The 17,154-nt window shown below is 37.6% G+C and overlaps 1 protein-coding gene across 10 annotated transcripts in view; it reads right to left on the reverse strand.

Moving 5' to 3' along the window:
- Positions 1-17,154, reverse strand: part of LOC133771829 (endophilin-A1) — a 717,118-nt gene that overhangs the window by 600,511 nt on the left and 99,453 nt on the right. For all 10 annotated transcript variants that reach the window (XM_062208166.1, XM_062208164.1, XM_062208168.1 and 7 more), the window contains one exon: positions 8,335-8,419. In XM_062208166.1, coding sequence (XP_062064150.1) covers positions 8,335-8,419 — 85 coding nt within the window. The remainder of the gene's footprint in view (positions 1-8,334; positions 8,420-17,154) is intronic.

Below are 17,154 nucleotides of genomic sequence, written 5' to 3' on the forward strand. Positions count from 1 at the left end.
GGCTACCGCCCCTGCACTGTCCCCATGAAAGAGCCTAGTCCACTCTGCATCCTCCCTCACCCAGGCTCTTACTGCATGGGGTCATTTTAAGACCCCATCTACCTGAAGTCCTGTTAAGTATCTATTCTCAGCAGCATCATAGACCCAGTCCTGTGAGCCACTCAGTAGACCCAGTCAATTCTTTCACAGTCTCACAGAAAAATCTTGGTAGCACACCCTGAGTAGCTAGCCTGCAAAATCTACCCAATATAGTTGGGTAGCTTTATTTGCCCTCCTGCTGCTCTGGAAGAAGTGGATTGGCCCTACCCATACATCCTCAGTCCTGGGAAGTGACCTTAGAACCAGCACTGAGCGTCTCATCTGACTGAGAAACAGATAAGCCACCCCATCCACCCATCTATGATCCCATAAAATAAACAAGCAGTCTTTGCTGGGTGATTTGGCTTACCAAAGATTTTGGGAAACAACCCAGCAGCCCACCCATCCTGCTGTGCCTCCAAGAAGCAACTTTTTTTCAGAAGTTTGGTTCACTGAGGACAGAGAAGTATATGTTCAGCCTCATCCATACACCTTGGCCTAGGAAATAGCTAGGCATATCTCCCTGAACAGGTTAGTCCACAGAGGCCCTTTGAAGCTACCTGTGCAGCCCTTAGACACTGACAGGTGCCACTTCTGGCACATGGTCATAGCCCACCCCTGGGCAGCTCTGACTATTACAAGTGCCCTACCCCCTACCAAGCATACTGCACCAAAGTCACACAGGCCCACAAAGGTAGTTCTGTATTCATGTGATCTGCAGAAACTGAGAGTCCCATATGGGGACTGGAGTGTACCTCACAAAGAAATAACAGTGTCCCATCTAAAAGAGCCACATCCCAACTGGTGGTACAATCTCACAACCCCTGAAGCCTGGGTCACTGAGACACCACACATATCACCAATGCTGATTACAGCTGAAGAACACACAGATACTACACTGAACCTACCTGCAACCAAAACGAAAACAGTACATCCAACCAACATCTTTAGATACAATGCCAGCCAAAAGTCTTTATTATGAAAAATACCATATAAAATTGTAGAAGCATCTTATCCACTAGATGCATACAAACCAACATAGGAGTACAAAGAACATGAAAAAAAGAGGGGGGGAGCATAATATGATACCTCCAAAAGAACACAATAGCTATCTAGCAACAACACACAAAGAAATAGAAATTAAAAGTGAATTACCTGATAAAGAATTCAAAAGAACAATTTTAAGGAAATGAAATACAAGACAAAAAGGACAATTCTATAACATTAGGAACATCATATGAATGTGAAATTACAAAGAGCTAGAGATGATTAAAAAAAAGGACTAATCAAAACTCCAAAAAGCTGAAAGCTAAATAAATGAAACTTAAAATGTAACTGAGAGGCTCAATAAAAGAATTGAGCATTCAGAAGAAAGAATTTCTGAGCAGAAGACAGGTCTTTTGAAATAACCCAGTCAGACAGAGAGAAAGATAAAAGAAAGAACAAAAGAATGAAAGATAAAAAGAAAGGGTGGAGGGAGAGGAGGAGGAGGAAGGGAGGGAGAAAGAAAGATTGAAAAGAATAAACAAATCCTTTGAGACTTAATGGTATACAATTAAACTAGGAACTATTAATTCACATTACAGGCATTTCAGAAGAAGACGAGAAAATAAAATGCATAGAAAACTATTTAATGAAATAATTGCTGAAAATTTTCAAAATCTTGGGAAAGATAAGGACATCTAGGTCCAGGCAGCTCAGTGGATCTCTAACAGATTCAAACAAAGATGATACCTTCCAATAGGTATTATAGTCAGACTCTGTAAAATACAAGAAAAAGAAAACTCTAAAATCAGCAAGAGAGAAGTGCCAAGTCCATTATATAAAGGAAGCCCCATTAGACTGACAGCAGACTTCTCAGCTGAAGCCTTACAGAACAAAAGAGAATGAAATGAAATAGTCTTGAAAGAAAAAAAATCGCAGCCAAGAATACTATGTTCAGTAAATAAATACTTCCAAAATGAAACAGAAATAAGGATCCTCCATGAAAAGCAAAAACTGAAGGAACTTGGGCCCAGCACTGTGGCAAAGCGGGTAAAGCCTCTGCCTGCAGTGCCAGCCTCCCACCAGTTCGAGTCCCGGCTGCTCCACTTCTGATCCAGCTCTCTGCTGTGGCCTGGGAAAGCAGTAGAAGATGGCCCAAGTCCTTGGGCCACTGCACCCGCATGGGAGACCCAGAAGAAGCTCCTGGCTCCTGGCTTCAGATCGGCACAGCTCCAGCTGTTGCAGCCAACTGGAGAGTGAACCAATGGATGGAAGACTTCTCTCTCTCTCTCTTTCTCTCTCTCTCTCTCTGCCTCTCCTTCTCTCTTTGTGTAACTCTGACTTTAAATAAATAAATCTTTAAAAACAAAAATATTGTATATTCGCTTTTCTTATTATATATAGTGGCAACAGCTATTTGATGAAACTTTTATTTCATGTATATATACCAGATCATGAAATAACATATACTTCTTTCAGTGGGGAAATCATTAACAAAAATTTTAAACAACACTTGTCCAGACTCTACATTTAGAGATGAAATTTTTGTATCATTGGCTATAGGTATTTCAAGAATTATAATCCTTTCACATCACCACTAACACACAACTCTCACACTTAAAAATGTTTTACAAATCCAGTAAGTATAAATGGCACCTCCATATAAATTTAATTATTCCCTGTTTTAATTATTGGGCCATAACAAAATTTGCCTGACATAAATCAAACAGCATCAGAATAGCTGCATTAAAATGATGCATCCACAGTTCAGTCCATTTTCATACATTCATCTAAGATTTATCCTCTTTCAATATTCAGCTTCCACACTCTCCCTCCATAAACCTTCTCTAACTATTCCAGTATTATGTAACAACTGCCATTTCAAATTGTCTCTATTAACTATATTACTCGTTGAACACATTTTACCATGTTATTAATTATCTTCCTACACGCTTAAAGTATCTCCTATACTAGATTAGTAAATGTTTAATGATAAGCTTGACACTGAATAATAAACTGAATGATGTAAACAGTAAGACCCTTTATAAAATATCTATTGTCCCATCCCTTGAAAAATAAATGACAACATTTGAGTTTCACTCTTCTATTCTGTATACTAATTTATACTCTAGGAAGGAGAAAATACTAACCACCTGAAAAGTTTCAGAAAGGTTTTCTTCCCATTAAAGTGAGCTAAATTTAGTAAGCACTGACAATATAAATGACACCAATAATAGCAAGTTCTATCATGAGAATTAGTTAATAAAGTTTATCATTTAAGTTAACTTTGTAATTTTACAAGGACAAACAGAACTAGTGTGTAGGCAAAAAAAAAAGCATATTAAGGTGGTAATTGGCTAATCAAAACTTCATATTGGTATAAAGAGATTGACAAGTTTGATATTATTGTCTACAACCATTAAAGCAATAAATTATAGTCACTCCCAATACAAGAGGATTGATAAATCAAACTTTCAAAAAATGTTGTTTGTATAATTCAACACTTTTTCCTAATAAAAATACCCTCAATGATGCTTTTTAAAATGGAAGCACATGTTTATACAGTTAAAGTTCACTTTAAATTTCTGCTTTATGAAATTTTTTTAAAAAGTCATTTATTTCAGAGGCACATAGGAAGAGAGGCAGACAGACTCGAAGAGAAGGCAAAAAGAGAGAGATACCCCATCCACTGGTTCATTTTCCAAATCCCTTCAATGGCTGAGGCTAGGTTAGGGCCAAAGCTGGAGTCAAAAACTCAATCCTTGTCTCACACATGGTGGCAGCAGTTCTATCACATATGTCATCACCTCTGCTTCTCAAGGTCAGCATAAGCAGGAAACTGGAACCAGGAGCTAAGCATGGCATAAAATCCAGGCACAGATATTGATCACAATCAATATCTCCACCACGAGATATTGATTGGGGCCACACCCCACCCATATGAGACATTTTCAGCAAACCAGTCTGGATACAGTAAATTCTAAATGGTCTGGTTTGAATTAGTATTAAAACAGCAAAACGGAAATTGAGGAACCATAAAACATAACAAGAGAAAGTGTGTCTGGAAAAATAATTTATTATGGATAAGCCATGAAATGAATAATTCAAATAATGGTCAAGAGAAGTATACAGAGTAAGAAGAGAATAATAGTAGGTATAAAGCGAAAATTAAAAGTAGGGGCGGGGAACAGTATATGACCTACAGCTCTATCAGGCAGTACTTGAGTAAAGTTAATTATTTATACTGACCTAGTTTTAAAATTGACCTGAAAGTATTAATATAAAATAGAGAAGTAATAAAACCAGAACAACTAAAACAGTGGTAAAGGAGTAAGGGGAAGGAGTAATAAAACTAGTGGCAACTGAAAACCAAGAGTTATTATTGAACTTCATGGAGAGGAAGAAAAAACAGAAGTATAATGACTAAAAGCAGTAATAATCTAATTAAATGCAATATACTAAATTATCAAAAGTCATGTTATATAATACAAGTGAAATTTTTTAAAAGATTTATTTGAAAGGCAGAGTTACAGAGAGAAAAGGAGAGACACAGAGAGAAAGAGATCTTCATCTGTTAGTTCACTCCACAAATGGCAGCAATAGCTAGGGCTGGGCCAAGCCAACATCAGGAGCTTCATCCTGCTCTCCCACAAGGGTACAGGGGCCCAAGTACTTGTACCATCCTATTCTGTTTTCCCAGGAGTATCATTAGGGAGCTGGATCAGAAGTGGAGCAGCCAGGACTCAAACTGTTACCAAACTGTTGTTAGCATACCAGGCAGCAACTCAACCCACTATGCCACAATGCCAGCCCCCAGGGAAATTTTTATATAACTAATAGTGACAAAGCTAAAGCATAGACTTACCAGAAGAAGTTGTATGGAATTCTACCTCCAAACTGCCTTAGGATTTTTGCTCCACATAAACTTTCCTGGTTCTGCATTCTGCATCTTTTTTTTTTATGAAATTTTAAAAAACTTCATAAAGCAGAAATTTAAAGTGAACTTTAACTGTATAATGTTCTGCATATCTCTCTCTCTCTCTCTCTCTCTCTCTCTCTCTCTCTGCAGTCTCCATTCCCTTGAGCCATATTATTGCATAGTTTTGTCAGACTTAAATATTTTAAGATTTCATGTGCCATGTTCTTTCATTACTTTCTAAAATTATTTAGAATCTCATGACTGCTAAAAGTTTTTTTGCAAATATCCTATCTTTTTATAGCATTTTATATCAGCCACCTTTTGCTTCTTAAAAGTCTTTTATTCTGAATTTATGAAATATTAAGGGAACTTCTCTTTCCATACTTCCCTAAACAGTCTTTTATCGCTAAAATTTTTCTTTTCTCTCATCTATGCATAACATTGCCAAATGTCTTATTGTCAAAATTCCTTTAAAGTCATCCCTCTAACTGCATAACATTAAATGTCTATATCTCAAGGTCAAAACTGCTTCCCAAGGGTCAGATTCATGTTTCCAATAGTTTGTTAAAAATCTATAAAGTGAATTTCCATCTGCAACTAAAACACAAACTGTTTTAAAGAAGCTCAACATTTTACTCTCAAAACAAGCTATGCTTCCTGTTAATAACCCTCTCTTTGGTAATAACGTCACTGTTTTTCTGGTTTCTCCAGACTGAGAACCCTAAGAGTCACTTTCAATCTACTATCAATTCCCAATGGTTTCACTTATACACCTTTAATCCAAACAAACCTAATTAATTCAAGTCTATGAAATAAGCTCCTCACAGATCATTTTAATAAACACTACTCTCATCTCAAACCACAGTCTGTATGTTATCAATGAAACAAACTATACATTTCAATATTACTCAGACATACCCTAAACTCCTATCTTCATGATTCTTGCCCAGTACTCACCCTGGGTAAACCTTCCTAGAATCTCTACCTATAGAAGCTGGTTTGAATACGTTAAGACCCCATCACTGAGTTTAATTTCTCCCTGTTCTGAGTCTTTGCTGCATGGCACATAGAATTTATCATTGCTATTGGGATTTAATCACATATTCAACAATTTCAATGAGCACGTATGGTGAGTCAGGAAGTGTGCTAAACATTAGGTGTTCAGTATACAAGGGTCAATAAGAAAAAAACCACTAACCCAAATATAAGAAATAAACTAGTGTTAAGAAAATCAGTACTTGCATCTTACTTTTATTCTATTCTACTCCTAAACGGTCTTTGAGAATTATTAAAGGCAAACTGTAATTGAATTTTCCACAGGATGATTAAACACATTTAATACAACATGTTATTGTACCTAACTGAAAATATATCTAGTGAAATGTTATATCAATCACTGCACAAAAAAATGTACATAATTTAAGAAATTTGGGGAATCCCTAAAAATAATTTATTTTAAAAATTTAATATTTTACATAAAAACACAATTCTTCTGAAAAAAGTAAATATTGTAATGATTTCTATCCAAGAAAGATATAGCAGTAAAATAATCAGCAAAAGGGAAAATTCACTGCTTTCAAGAAAATCAACATTTTTTAATGGTATGCTACATTTTAACTTGGATTCTGGCAAACTGAACTGCATTCACTAAAGCACTGCACACTTACTATAAAAAGATATTAAAAGAGTATCCAAACCCATTCTCTTTCTCTGTAGAACAGTACCATTAAATGAGGAAGGGGCTGTTCAGCCTAAATCTACATTTTCCCCAACCTCTGAATATTGACGTTTTTCCAGTACAATATGACTGCAAATTACATTGTCACTTGTGAGTTACAATGCTGTAAGGCAGCTTAACCTACTCTAATTAATACACTGGGCATGTGGCAATATTTATCTTAGAATGTACTGGATATTGTTTGAGACGTAGATGCCAAATAAATTTTTTTTTTTACAAAATGACTAAAATTCCATCTTCAAAATGTTATAATTATTGTACCAAACAATTCTGGAGAAGGTAGTGCATTTTAAATGCATACTGGAATGCATATTCCATTTTAGAAAGAATTTGATGTGTACAGAAAATGAAAAAAAAAAAACCTTTGATTAAAGTTAATGTCTCCTTTTAGTCCTTTAATAGAACAGCTTTATAATGATAATCAACTTTAGATCAAAGTTCTCATTATTGTTTAATTGGTTAGGCAAAAAGATAGAATCTCTCCCTATTGAAACCAGTTTGAATACTTCAATACCTCATCAGAAAAAATCCAGAAAAAAAAAATCCACTTAATCCAGAAAAAAACCCTAAATTACAGCTAGTTTAATCTATAATAAAAATTAGATATAAAATAAATTTAAATATTATACAATGACACAGGCCATTCTTAGAAATTTTTTTTCACTTCAGTTGTTAAGATATTTATACCTGGCCGGCGCCACAGCTCACTTAGCTAATACTCTGCCTGCGGCACCGGCACACCAGGTTCTAGTCCCGGTTGTGGTGCCAGATTCTGTCCCGGTTGCTCCTCTTCCAGTCCAGCTCTCTGCTGTGGCCTGGGAGGGCAGTGGAGGATGGCCCAAGTGCTTGGGCCCTGCACCCACATGGGAGACCAGGAGGAAGCACCTGGCTTCTGGCTTCGGATCAGCGCAGCACGTCGGCTGTAGCGGTTTGGGAGCTGAACCAACGGAAGGAAGACCTTTCTCTCTGTTTCTCTCTCTCTCACTGTCTAACTCTGCCTGTCAAAAAATAAAAATAAAAATAAATTAAAAAGATATTTATACCATAAATATGGGACCTGTAAACAATGAAGACATGCATTTTTGTCATGATAATATACTGATTATACAATAACAGATCATTTTATATATGTATAATTTCATATGTATCATTATGAATAATTATATGTAATTTTATAATTTACTGATTACACATAAAAGGACCATACTAATTCAAAAACTCAACAGAATCATTCTAATTATTGTTGAATTTTTCTACAAATGAAAATAATTTGAAAATTTACAAGTTTCAGAAATGAGCAATGCTTTCTAATAATAAAAGGCAAAGTTCTACAAAAACAATGAATTAATAGCTAGATATTACTCTAAAATTGTAACATTACCTTAAGAATTTTTAATGTATAAACATCATACTCTATTAATTCAGAAAACAAAGAACAGGCTATAAGCCAAGTATAATAATGAGAATAAAATAACTACAATGATTTTGAGATACTAACACTTCAACACAACAATCCTAACATTTTTAATAATCATATTTGCAAAATAAGAACTTGAAATAATTTTAAAGATCGACAACCTGAAACAAATATAGAAATTTTTATTATAATACCAACCTGTTCCAATTCTTGTATTTTAGCATCCTTGACTTGCAGAATTTCTAGAACTTTTCTATCCTTATATTCAGATTTCTGCTTTTCTCTAAAAAAAAAACAAACATATATATTGAGAGTTTATTAGTCAAAACTGGTAGTCATTCCTTTAAATTGTTACCTCCTGATAATGAATATCACTTTAAAATATGAGCCTAGAAAATTAAATCTTCTTGGGCTGACAGCTCTTTCAGAATTAATCAGAACCATATGGCAAATGACAGCAACTTATAAGTGCTGACAACTAAGACAACTTCATACTAAAGGACAATTTAGTTTCCAGATTTAGATATATGATAAGAAATACATGAAACATGGTTTTGGTTAAAGTTGCTTGAAATAACCATAATGTCATCACTTGGTGACATAAGCATTTTATATACACACTTATGTTAAGGATAAAACACTACCATTTTTAACTCAAGATTTACTAATAATCAATATCCATAACTGGAAGTTTTGCATTTTTAATACCTTCTTATACTTTCTTTTTTTTTTTTTTTTTTTGACAGGCAGAGTGGACAGTGAGAGAGAGACAGAGAGAAAGGTCTTCCTTTGCCATCGGTTTACCCTCCAATGGCGGCCGCGGCCAGCGCACCACGCTGATCTGAAGGCAGGAGCCAGTTACTTATCCTGGTCTCCCATGGGGTGCAGGGCCCAAGCACTTGGGCCATCCTCCACACTGCACTCCCGGGCCATAGCAGAGAGGTGGTCTGGAAGAGGGGCAACCGGGACAGAATCCAGCGCCCTGACCGGGACTAGAACCCGGTGTGCAGGCGCCGCAAGGCGGAGGATTAGCCTGTTGAGCCATAGCGCCGGCTTATACTTTCTATTCATTGAAAGTACCACTAAATAAACTGAAGTGGAGTTGTAAAACCAAAGCCATCATTCTCTGGGAAACATAAAAATCACAAAACTTATAAATGAGTAACTTCTTAGATTAAACAAATCTAACTTTAAAAAGGAAAAGGAAGAGAAGAAAGAAAAGAACAGAAATCTTAAAATGATTACACATTCAGGCTGACACTGGTTTTAAATTACATAAAATAATGAGGGGATATTTATTGGACACTGATTCACATTTAAAAAAAAAAAACCTTGGCTGGCGCCGCGGCTCAATAGGCTAATCCTCTGCCTTGCAGCACCGGCACACTGGGTTCTAGTCCCAGTCAGGGAGCCGGATTCTGTCCCGGTTGCCCCTCTTCCAGGCCAGCTCTCTGCTGTGGCCCGGGAGTGCAGTGGAGGATGGCCCAAGTGCTTGGGCCCTGCACCCGCATGGGAGACCAGGAGAAGCACCTGGCTCCTGGCTTCGGATCAGCGCGGTGCGCCGGCTGCAGCGCACCAGTGGCAGCGGCCATTGGAGGGTGAACCAACGGCAAAGGAAGACCTTTCTCTCTGTATCTCTCTCTGTCCACTCTGCCTGTCAAAAATAAAAATAAAAATAAATAAAATAAATTTTTAAAAAATCTTAGAGGTTCCAAGATGGCAAAATAGTGTCAGGATGGTCTGATTTACATGGGACGAAATTGATATATAAAAAAGGAGAGAGAGTACACTCTCAGGATAAAGCTGCAGGAGAGCTGCAGTGGGGAGACCCTGCCAGGGTAGTGGAGGTGGTCCAGACCCATGCTGAAAGAGCAAACACACAACAGAAGTCCCAGCGTCTTGGATCTGGGGAAGAGGAGGTCCACCCCAGCAAGCCAGGTGAGAAGGTATTCCACAGGCCCAAGGCACTGCTGATGTAACGGGAGGGAGAGCTTAGTGAACTGCTTTTGGAGTTCCACATGGATCACTCACTACAGTAGGTCACCAATTGCACAGAGGCAGAAAAAAAATTTTTTTAAAAAGGTTGTACTTCACTCTCCCTCCCAACCCCCCAACTAGAGTTGAAACATGTGGCCAGTGGGGGGAGACCTGATACCATTTTTGGATACAGGTAGGGGGCAGCCGCCCCAGCTCCTGGAGTCAGTTGTACCACCCTAGTTGCCCTGTGTTGGGAGGGGAAGGAGAGAGGAACCCCTATGGAGGGGAAGTGCTGCCTGTGGGAGTCTCCAACCAACCCAGTACAACTGAGAAGCCAGCAAGGCTGCAGTGGGCAGATACTTTGCGCATCTGTGAACAACAGATCTAATCCGAGAGAAAAAAATTCCACAAATGCTGAAAAGTAAAGGCAAAATTCAAAAAACAAGAGTAAAGAAGACACAATGAATCACCCAAAGGAACACTACGACATTTCAACAAAAGACTGTGAGGATGAAGAGACTGAGGAAATGTTAGAAATGGAACTAAAAAAACGAATCATTGGATTACTCTGAAGCAATCAGAAGCAAATTCACTACCTAAAGAAAACTATATGATATGAAAGAAAATTTTTCCCATAAAATTGAGATTAAAGAGAAAACAAATTAAAATACTAGAATTTTTAGAATTAAATAGATCAAATAAAAATTGCAGTGGAAAGTCCTAAAAACAGAGTTGGTGAGGCAGAAGAAAGAATATCCAAGGAAGCAGACAAATCGCTGGAAATTTTACAGTCAGACCAAAAACAAGAAGAAATTATAAAACTAGAAAACACAGTTGGAGATCTACAGTATACTATCAAAAGGCCCAACATACGAGTATTAGGAGTACCTGAAGGCATGAAAAGAGAGAAAGGATGAGGAGGCTTTTTTTAGTGAAATATTAACAGAAAACTTACCTAATTTGGAGAAAGAAAGATATATCCAAATACAGGAAACACATAGAACTCCCAACAGAAAGGACCAGAAAAGATCCTCACCACAACACATTGTAGTCAAACTCTCCACAGTAAAACATAACGAAAAGACTCTAAAATGCACACAACAGAAATGCCAGATCACTTTCAGAAGATCTCCAACTAGACTCACAGTGGAATTCTCAATAGAAACCCTATAGGCTGAGAGAGAATGACAAGAACTATTTCAAGTCTTAAGAGAAACAAACTGCCAACCCAGAATACTGCACCCTCCAAAGCTCTCATGTATTAATGAAGGTGAAATAAAGACCTTTCATAACAAACAGAAATTGAAAGAATTTGTCCAGCCTTACAAAAGATGCTTAAGGATGTGATACACAGAAACAAAGAAACATGGTCATCACTACAAAAGAATGAGAAGGCAGAAAATCTCCCAGAAAAATTAAAAAGGAAATCCAAAGTAAAAATATAGGAATGTTTATGGAAAAATGGCAGAGATAACTCATCACTTATCAATAGTCATCTTGAATGTAAATGTCTTCAACTCACCAGTTAAAAGAAACAGACTGGCTGAATGGATTAAAAAACGAAATCCAGGATGGTGCCACGGCTCAATAGGCTAATCCTCCACCTTGCGGCGCCGGCACACTGGGTTCTAGTCCCGGTTGGGGCGCCGGATTCTGTCCCGGTTGCCCCTCTTCCAGGCACAGCTCTCTGCTGTGGCCTGGGAGTGCAGTGGAGGATGGCCCAAGTGCTTGGGCCCTGCACCCATTGGAGACCAGGAGAAGCACCTGGCTCCTGCCATTGGATCAGCACGGTGCGCCGGCCGCAGCGTGCCAGCCGCGGCGGCCATTGGAGGGTGAACCAACGGCAAAAGGAAGACCTTTCTCTCTGTCTCTCTCTCTCTCACTGTCCACTCTGCCTGTCAAAAAAAAAAAAATCCATCTATTTGCTGCCAATGAAAAACACATCTCACCAAAAAGACCCATACCAACTGAAAGTGAAAGGATGGAAAAAGAATTCCATGTTAACAGAAACCAAAGAAGAGCTGGTGTAGCCATCCTAATATCAGACAAAACAGACATTTTTAAACAGTTAAAAGAGACAAAGAAGGGCACTATGTAATGATGAAGAAATCAATTAGACAGGAAGAAGTGATTAATATAAATGTATATGCACCTAATTACAGGGAACCTGGCTATTTAAAGTAAATATTAATTGATCTAAAGGGAGACATAAACTCCAATACAATAGTAATGGAGGAATTCAATACCCCTGTTTCAGCAATGGACAGATCAACCAGACAGAAAATCATCAAGGAAACAACAGAGTCAATCAACATTACAGACAAAATGGACCTAAAAGATATCTACAGAACATTCCATCCTACAGCCAGAGAATATACATTCTTCTCATTAGTGCATGGAAGTTTCTCTAGGAATAATCACATGCTGGCCATAAAGCAAGTCAGCAAAAAATAATCAAAATCATACCATGCATCTTCCCTGACCAATGAAATGAAGCAGGAAAGCAGCAACTCTGGAATATCTAGAACATGAAGAGTAAACAACATGTTGCTGAATGAAGTGGGTCATAGAGTAAATCAAAAGAGAAATCAAAAAATTTCCAGAAACAAATGAAGATGATAATACAGTACATCATAACTTATCAGGGGGGCAGCACTGTGGTGCAGTGGGGTAAAGCCTAGCCTGAAACACCAGCATCCCATATGGGTGCTGGTTCTAGTCCTGGTTGCTCCTCTTCCAATCTAGCTCTCTGCTGTGGCCTGGGAAATTAGCAGAAGATGGCCTAAGTCCTTTAGCCCCTGCATCCACATCGGAGACACAGAAGAAACCCCTGAATCCTGGCTTTGGATTGGCGCAGCTTCAGTCATTGTGGCCATCTGGGGAATGAACCAGCGGACAGAAGACTTCTCTCTCTGTCTCTACCTCTCTGTGTAATTCTGTCTTTCAAATAAATAAAAATAAATCTTTAAAAAAAGACACTTATGGGATACAGCAAAAGTAGTGTAAATAGGAGAGTTTATAGCAATTGGTGCATACATCAAGTATTTGGAAAGGCACCAAATAAATGAACTATCAATGCATCTGAAGGACCTAGAAAAACAACAGCAAACTGAACCCAAAGCTAGTAGGAGAAAAGAAATAATTAAAATTAGGGAAGAAATAAAAAATACGAAAACAAAAAAAAATACAAGAAATAGCAAAACAAAGAGATGGTTCTTTGAAAAAATAAACAAAATTGACATACCATTGACCCAACTAACCAAAAGAAGGAAAGACCCAAATTAATAAAATTAGAGATGAAAAAGGAAATGTTAACAACAGACACAATGGAAATAAAAAGAATCATCAGAAATTATTACAAAGAGCTGTATGCCTATATACTGAACCTAGAAGAAATGGATAGATTTCTAGACACATACAACCCATCTAACTTGTGCCATGAAGACACAGAAAACCTAAACAGACCCATAACCAAGACAGAAATTGAAGTAGTAACAAACACCCTCCAAAAAAAAAAAACAAACAAACAAACACCCAGGACTGGACAGCTTCACTGCTTAATTCTAACACACATATAAAGAACAACTAACTTCCAATTCTTCTCAAGCTATTCAAAACAATTGAAAGGGAAGGAATCCTCCCAAATTCATTCTATGACACCAACATCACCTTAATTCCTTAATCTGAAAAAGATACAACAGAGAAAGAAAGAATACTATAGACCAATTTTCCTGATGAACATAGACACAAAAAACCTCAGCAAAATATTAGCCAACTGAATCCAACAACACATCAGAAAGATCATTCACCCAGATCAAATGGGATTTATCCCTGGTATGCAGGGATGGTTCAACATTCACAAATCAATCAATGTGATACATCACATTAACAAATTGAAGAACGAAAACCATATTGATTACCTCAATAGACACAGAGAAAGCATTTGATAAACTATGATAACCTTTCAGAATGAAAACTTTAAGCAAAATATAAGAAAGATTCCTCAACAAAAGGAAGGCAATTTATGACAACCCACTGCCAGCCTCCTATTGAATGAGGAAAAATCAGAAGCATTCTCACTGAGATCCAGAACAGGACAGGGTGCCCACTCTCACCATTACTATTCAACATTGTCCTGAAATTTTTACCCAGGGCCATTAGGCAATAAAAAGAAATTAAAGGGATACAAAGTGGGAAGAAAATCAAACTATCCCTATCTGCAGATGATTTGTGCCTATTAATAGGAAATCCAAAAGACTCCACAAGGAGACTATTGGAATTCATAGAAGAGTTTGGTAAAGTAACAATATAAAATCAACACACAAAAATCAACAGCCTTTATATACACAGACAATGCCACAGCTGAGAAAGAACTTCTAAGATCAATCCCATTCGCAATAGCTACCAAAAATTCAAATATCCTGGAATAAATTTAACCAAGGATATCAAACCTCTCTATGACGAGATCTACAAAACATTGAAGAAAGGAGTAGAAGACATCAAAAATGGAAAAATTTTCCATGTTCATAGATTTGAAGAATCAATATCATCGAAATGTCCATACTACCAAAAGGAATTTACAGATTCAATGGGATACCAATCAAAATACCAAGAACATTCTTCTCAGATATAGAAAAAAATGATGCTGAAATTCATTTGGAAACACTGGAGACCCTAAATAGCTAAAGCAATCTTATATATCAATAAACAAAGCTAAGGCACCAAAATACCAGATTTCAAGATATACTGCAGAGCAGTTATAATCAAAACAGTCTGGTACTGGTACAAAAACAGTTGGATAGACCAATGGAATAGAATAGAAACACTAGAAATGAAACCAAGCATCTATAACCAACTTACCTTTGACAAAGACACTAACATAAATCCCTGGAGCAAGGACAGTCTCTTCAACAAAAGGTGCTGGGAAAACTGGATCTCCACATGCAGAAGTATGAAGCAAGACCCCTGACTTCCATCTTCTACAAAAATCCACTGAAAATAGATTAAACACCTAAATCTAGGACCTAATACCATCAAATTATTGGAGAACATTGAGGAAACTCTGCACGATACTGGCACAGGCAGTTCTTGGAAAAGACCCCAGAGGCACAGGCAATCATAGCCAAAATTGACAAATGGGATTATATCAATTTTAGAAGCTTCTGTACTACAAAAGAAAAACTCAGCAAAGTGAAGAGGCAACTGACAGAATGGTAGAAATTATTTGCAAACTACATAACTGATAAAGGATTAATAACCAGAACATATAAAAAGATCAAGAAACTAAAAATAACAAAACAAACTACCTGGTTACTAAATGGGCAAAGGACTTAAACAGACATTTTTCAAGAGGAAACCCAAATGGCCAACAGACACATGAAAAAATGTTCAGGATCACTAGCTGTCAAGGAAATGCAGATCAAGACCATAATGATGTTTCACCTCATCCTATTAGAATGGCTTTCTTACAGCAATCAACAAACACCAAATGCTGGAAAGGAACCCTAATCTACTATTAGTGGGAATGTAAATGGGTAAAGCCACTATGGAAGACAGTATGGAGATACCTCAGAAATCTGAATATGGACCTACCATATGACCCAGCCATTCCACTCCTGGGAATTTACCCAGGGAAAATGAAATCAGCATATGAAAAAACGATCTGTACCCCCAAGTTTATTACAGCTCAATTCACAATAGCTAAGATATGGAATCAACACAAATGCTTATCAACTGAAGATTGAATAAAGAAATTATGGGATATGTACACCATGGACTATTCTATAGTGGTGAAAAAAAATCTAGTCATTTGTAACAAAATGGATGAAACTGGAAAACATCATACTTAGTGAAATCAGTCAGTCCCAAAGGGACGAATACCATATATTCTTCCTGACCTGAGATAATAGAGGACCTAAAAGGCAGTCTGTAGAAGTGAAATTAACACTTTGAGAAGCAAAGGCTTTGAACAGTCCTTGTCTTGATTGTTGATGAAAAGTTTGTTTTTTTCCATACCATCTCTTGAACTACTGACTCAACAGAGATAACCATATGTGTATAAAGTTAATTGAAAATAGATCATAGCTAAAAATAATAGTGGAAATAAAACAGGATGAGGAAGAGTTTGTGGGAGTTTGGGTGGGAAGGGGGGCATGGTGGGAAGAATCACCATGTTCCTAAAGTTGTAGTTGTGAAATTTATGAAGTTTATAACTGTAAAACTATATAGTTCTGCATACATTCCATGAATTACTTCTAATGGTACAGTTTGAAAACTTGCCATGGCAAAGACTTCTTGGAAAAAATCCCAGAGGCACAGGCAAGCAAAGCCAAAATTCACAAATGGGATTACATCAAATTGAGAAGCTTCTATACTGCAAAAGAAACAGTCAGAAAAGTGAAGAGGCAACTGACAGAATTGGAGAAATTAATTGTAAATTATGCAAAGTATAAAGGATTAATAACCACAATATATAAAGAGATCAAGAAACTCCAAAATAACAAAACAAACATCCCAGTTAAGAAATGGGAAAAGGACTTATTACAGACATTTTTCAAAAGAAGAAATTCAAATGATCATCAGACACATGAAAAAAGGTTAAGGATCACTAGCCATCAGGGAGATGCAAATCAAAAGCATGATACCAGCATCCCATGTGGGTGCCGGTTCGAGACCCGGCTGCTCCACTTCCCATCTAGCTCCCTGCTATGGCCTGGGAAAGCAGGGCAGAAGGCCCAAGTCCTTGGTTTCCTGAACCCATGTGAGAGACTGGGAGGGGGCACCTGGCTCCTGCCTTCGGATCTGCACAGCTCTGGCCACTGCACCCATTTGGGGAGTGAACCAGCAGATGGAAGACCTCTCGCTCTCTCCCTCTCCCTCTCCCTCTCTCTCTCTCTCTCTCTCTGTCTCTGCCTCTTCCTCTTTGTAACTCAGCCTTTCAAATAAAATACATAACTCTTTTAAAAAATTCACACTTCAGGCCGGCGCCATGGCTTAACAGGCTAATCCTCCGCCTTGCGGTGCCAGCACACCAGGTTCTAG

The sequence above is a fragment of the Lepus europaeus genome, chromosome 12 (genome assembly GCF_033115175.1).
Source record: "Lepus europaeus isolate LE1 chromosome 12, mLepTim1.pri, whole genome shotgun sequence".
NCBI classification, from domain to species: domain Eukaryota; kingdom Metazoa; phylum Chordata; class Mammalia; order Lagomorpha; family Leporidae; genus Lepus; species Lepus europaeus.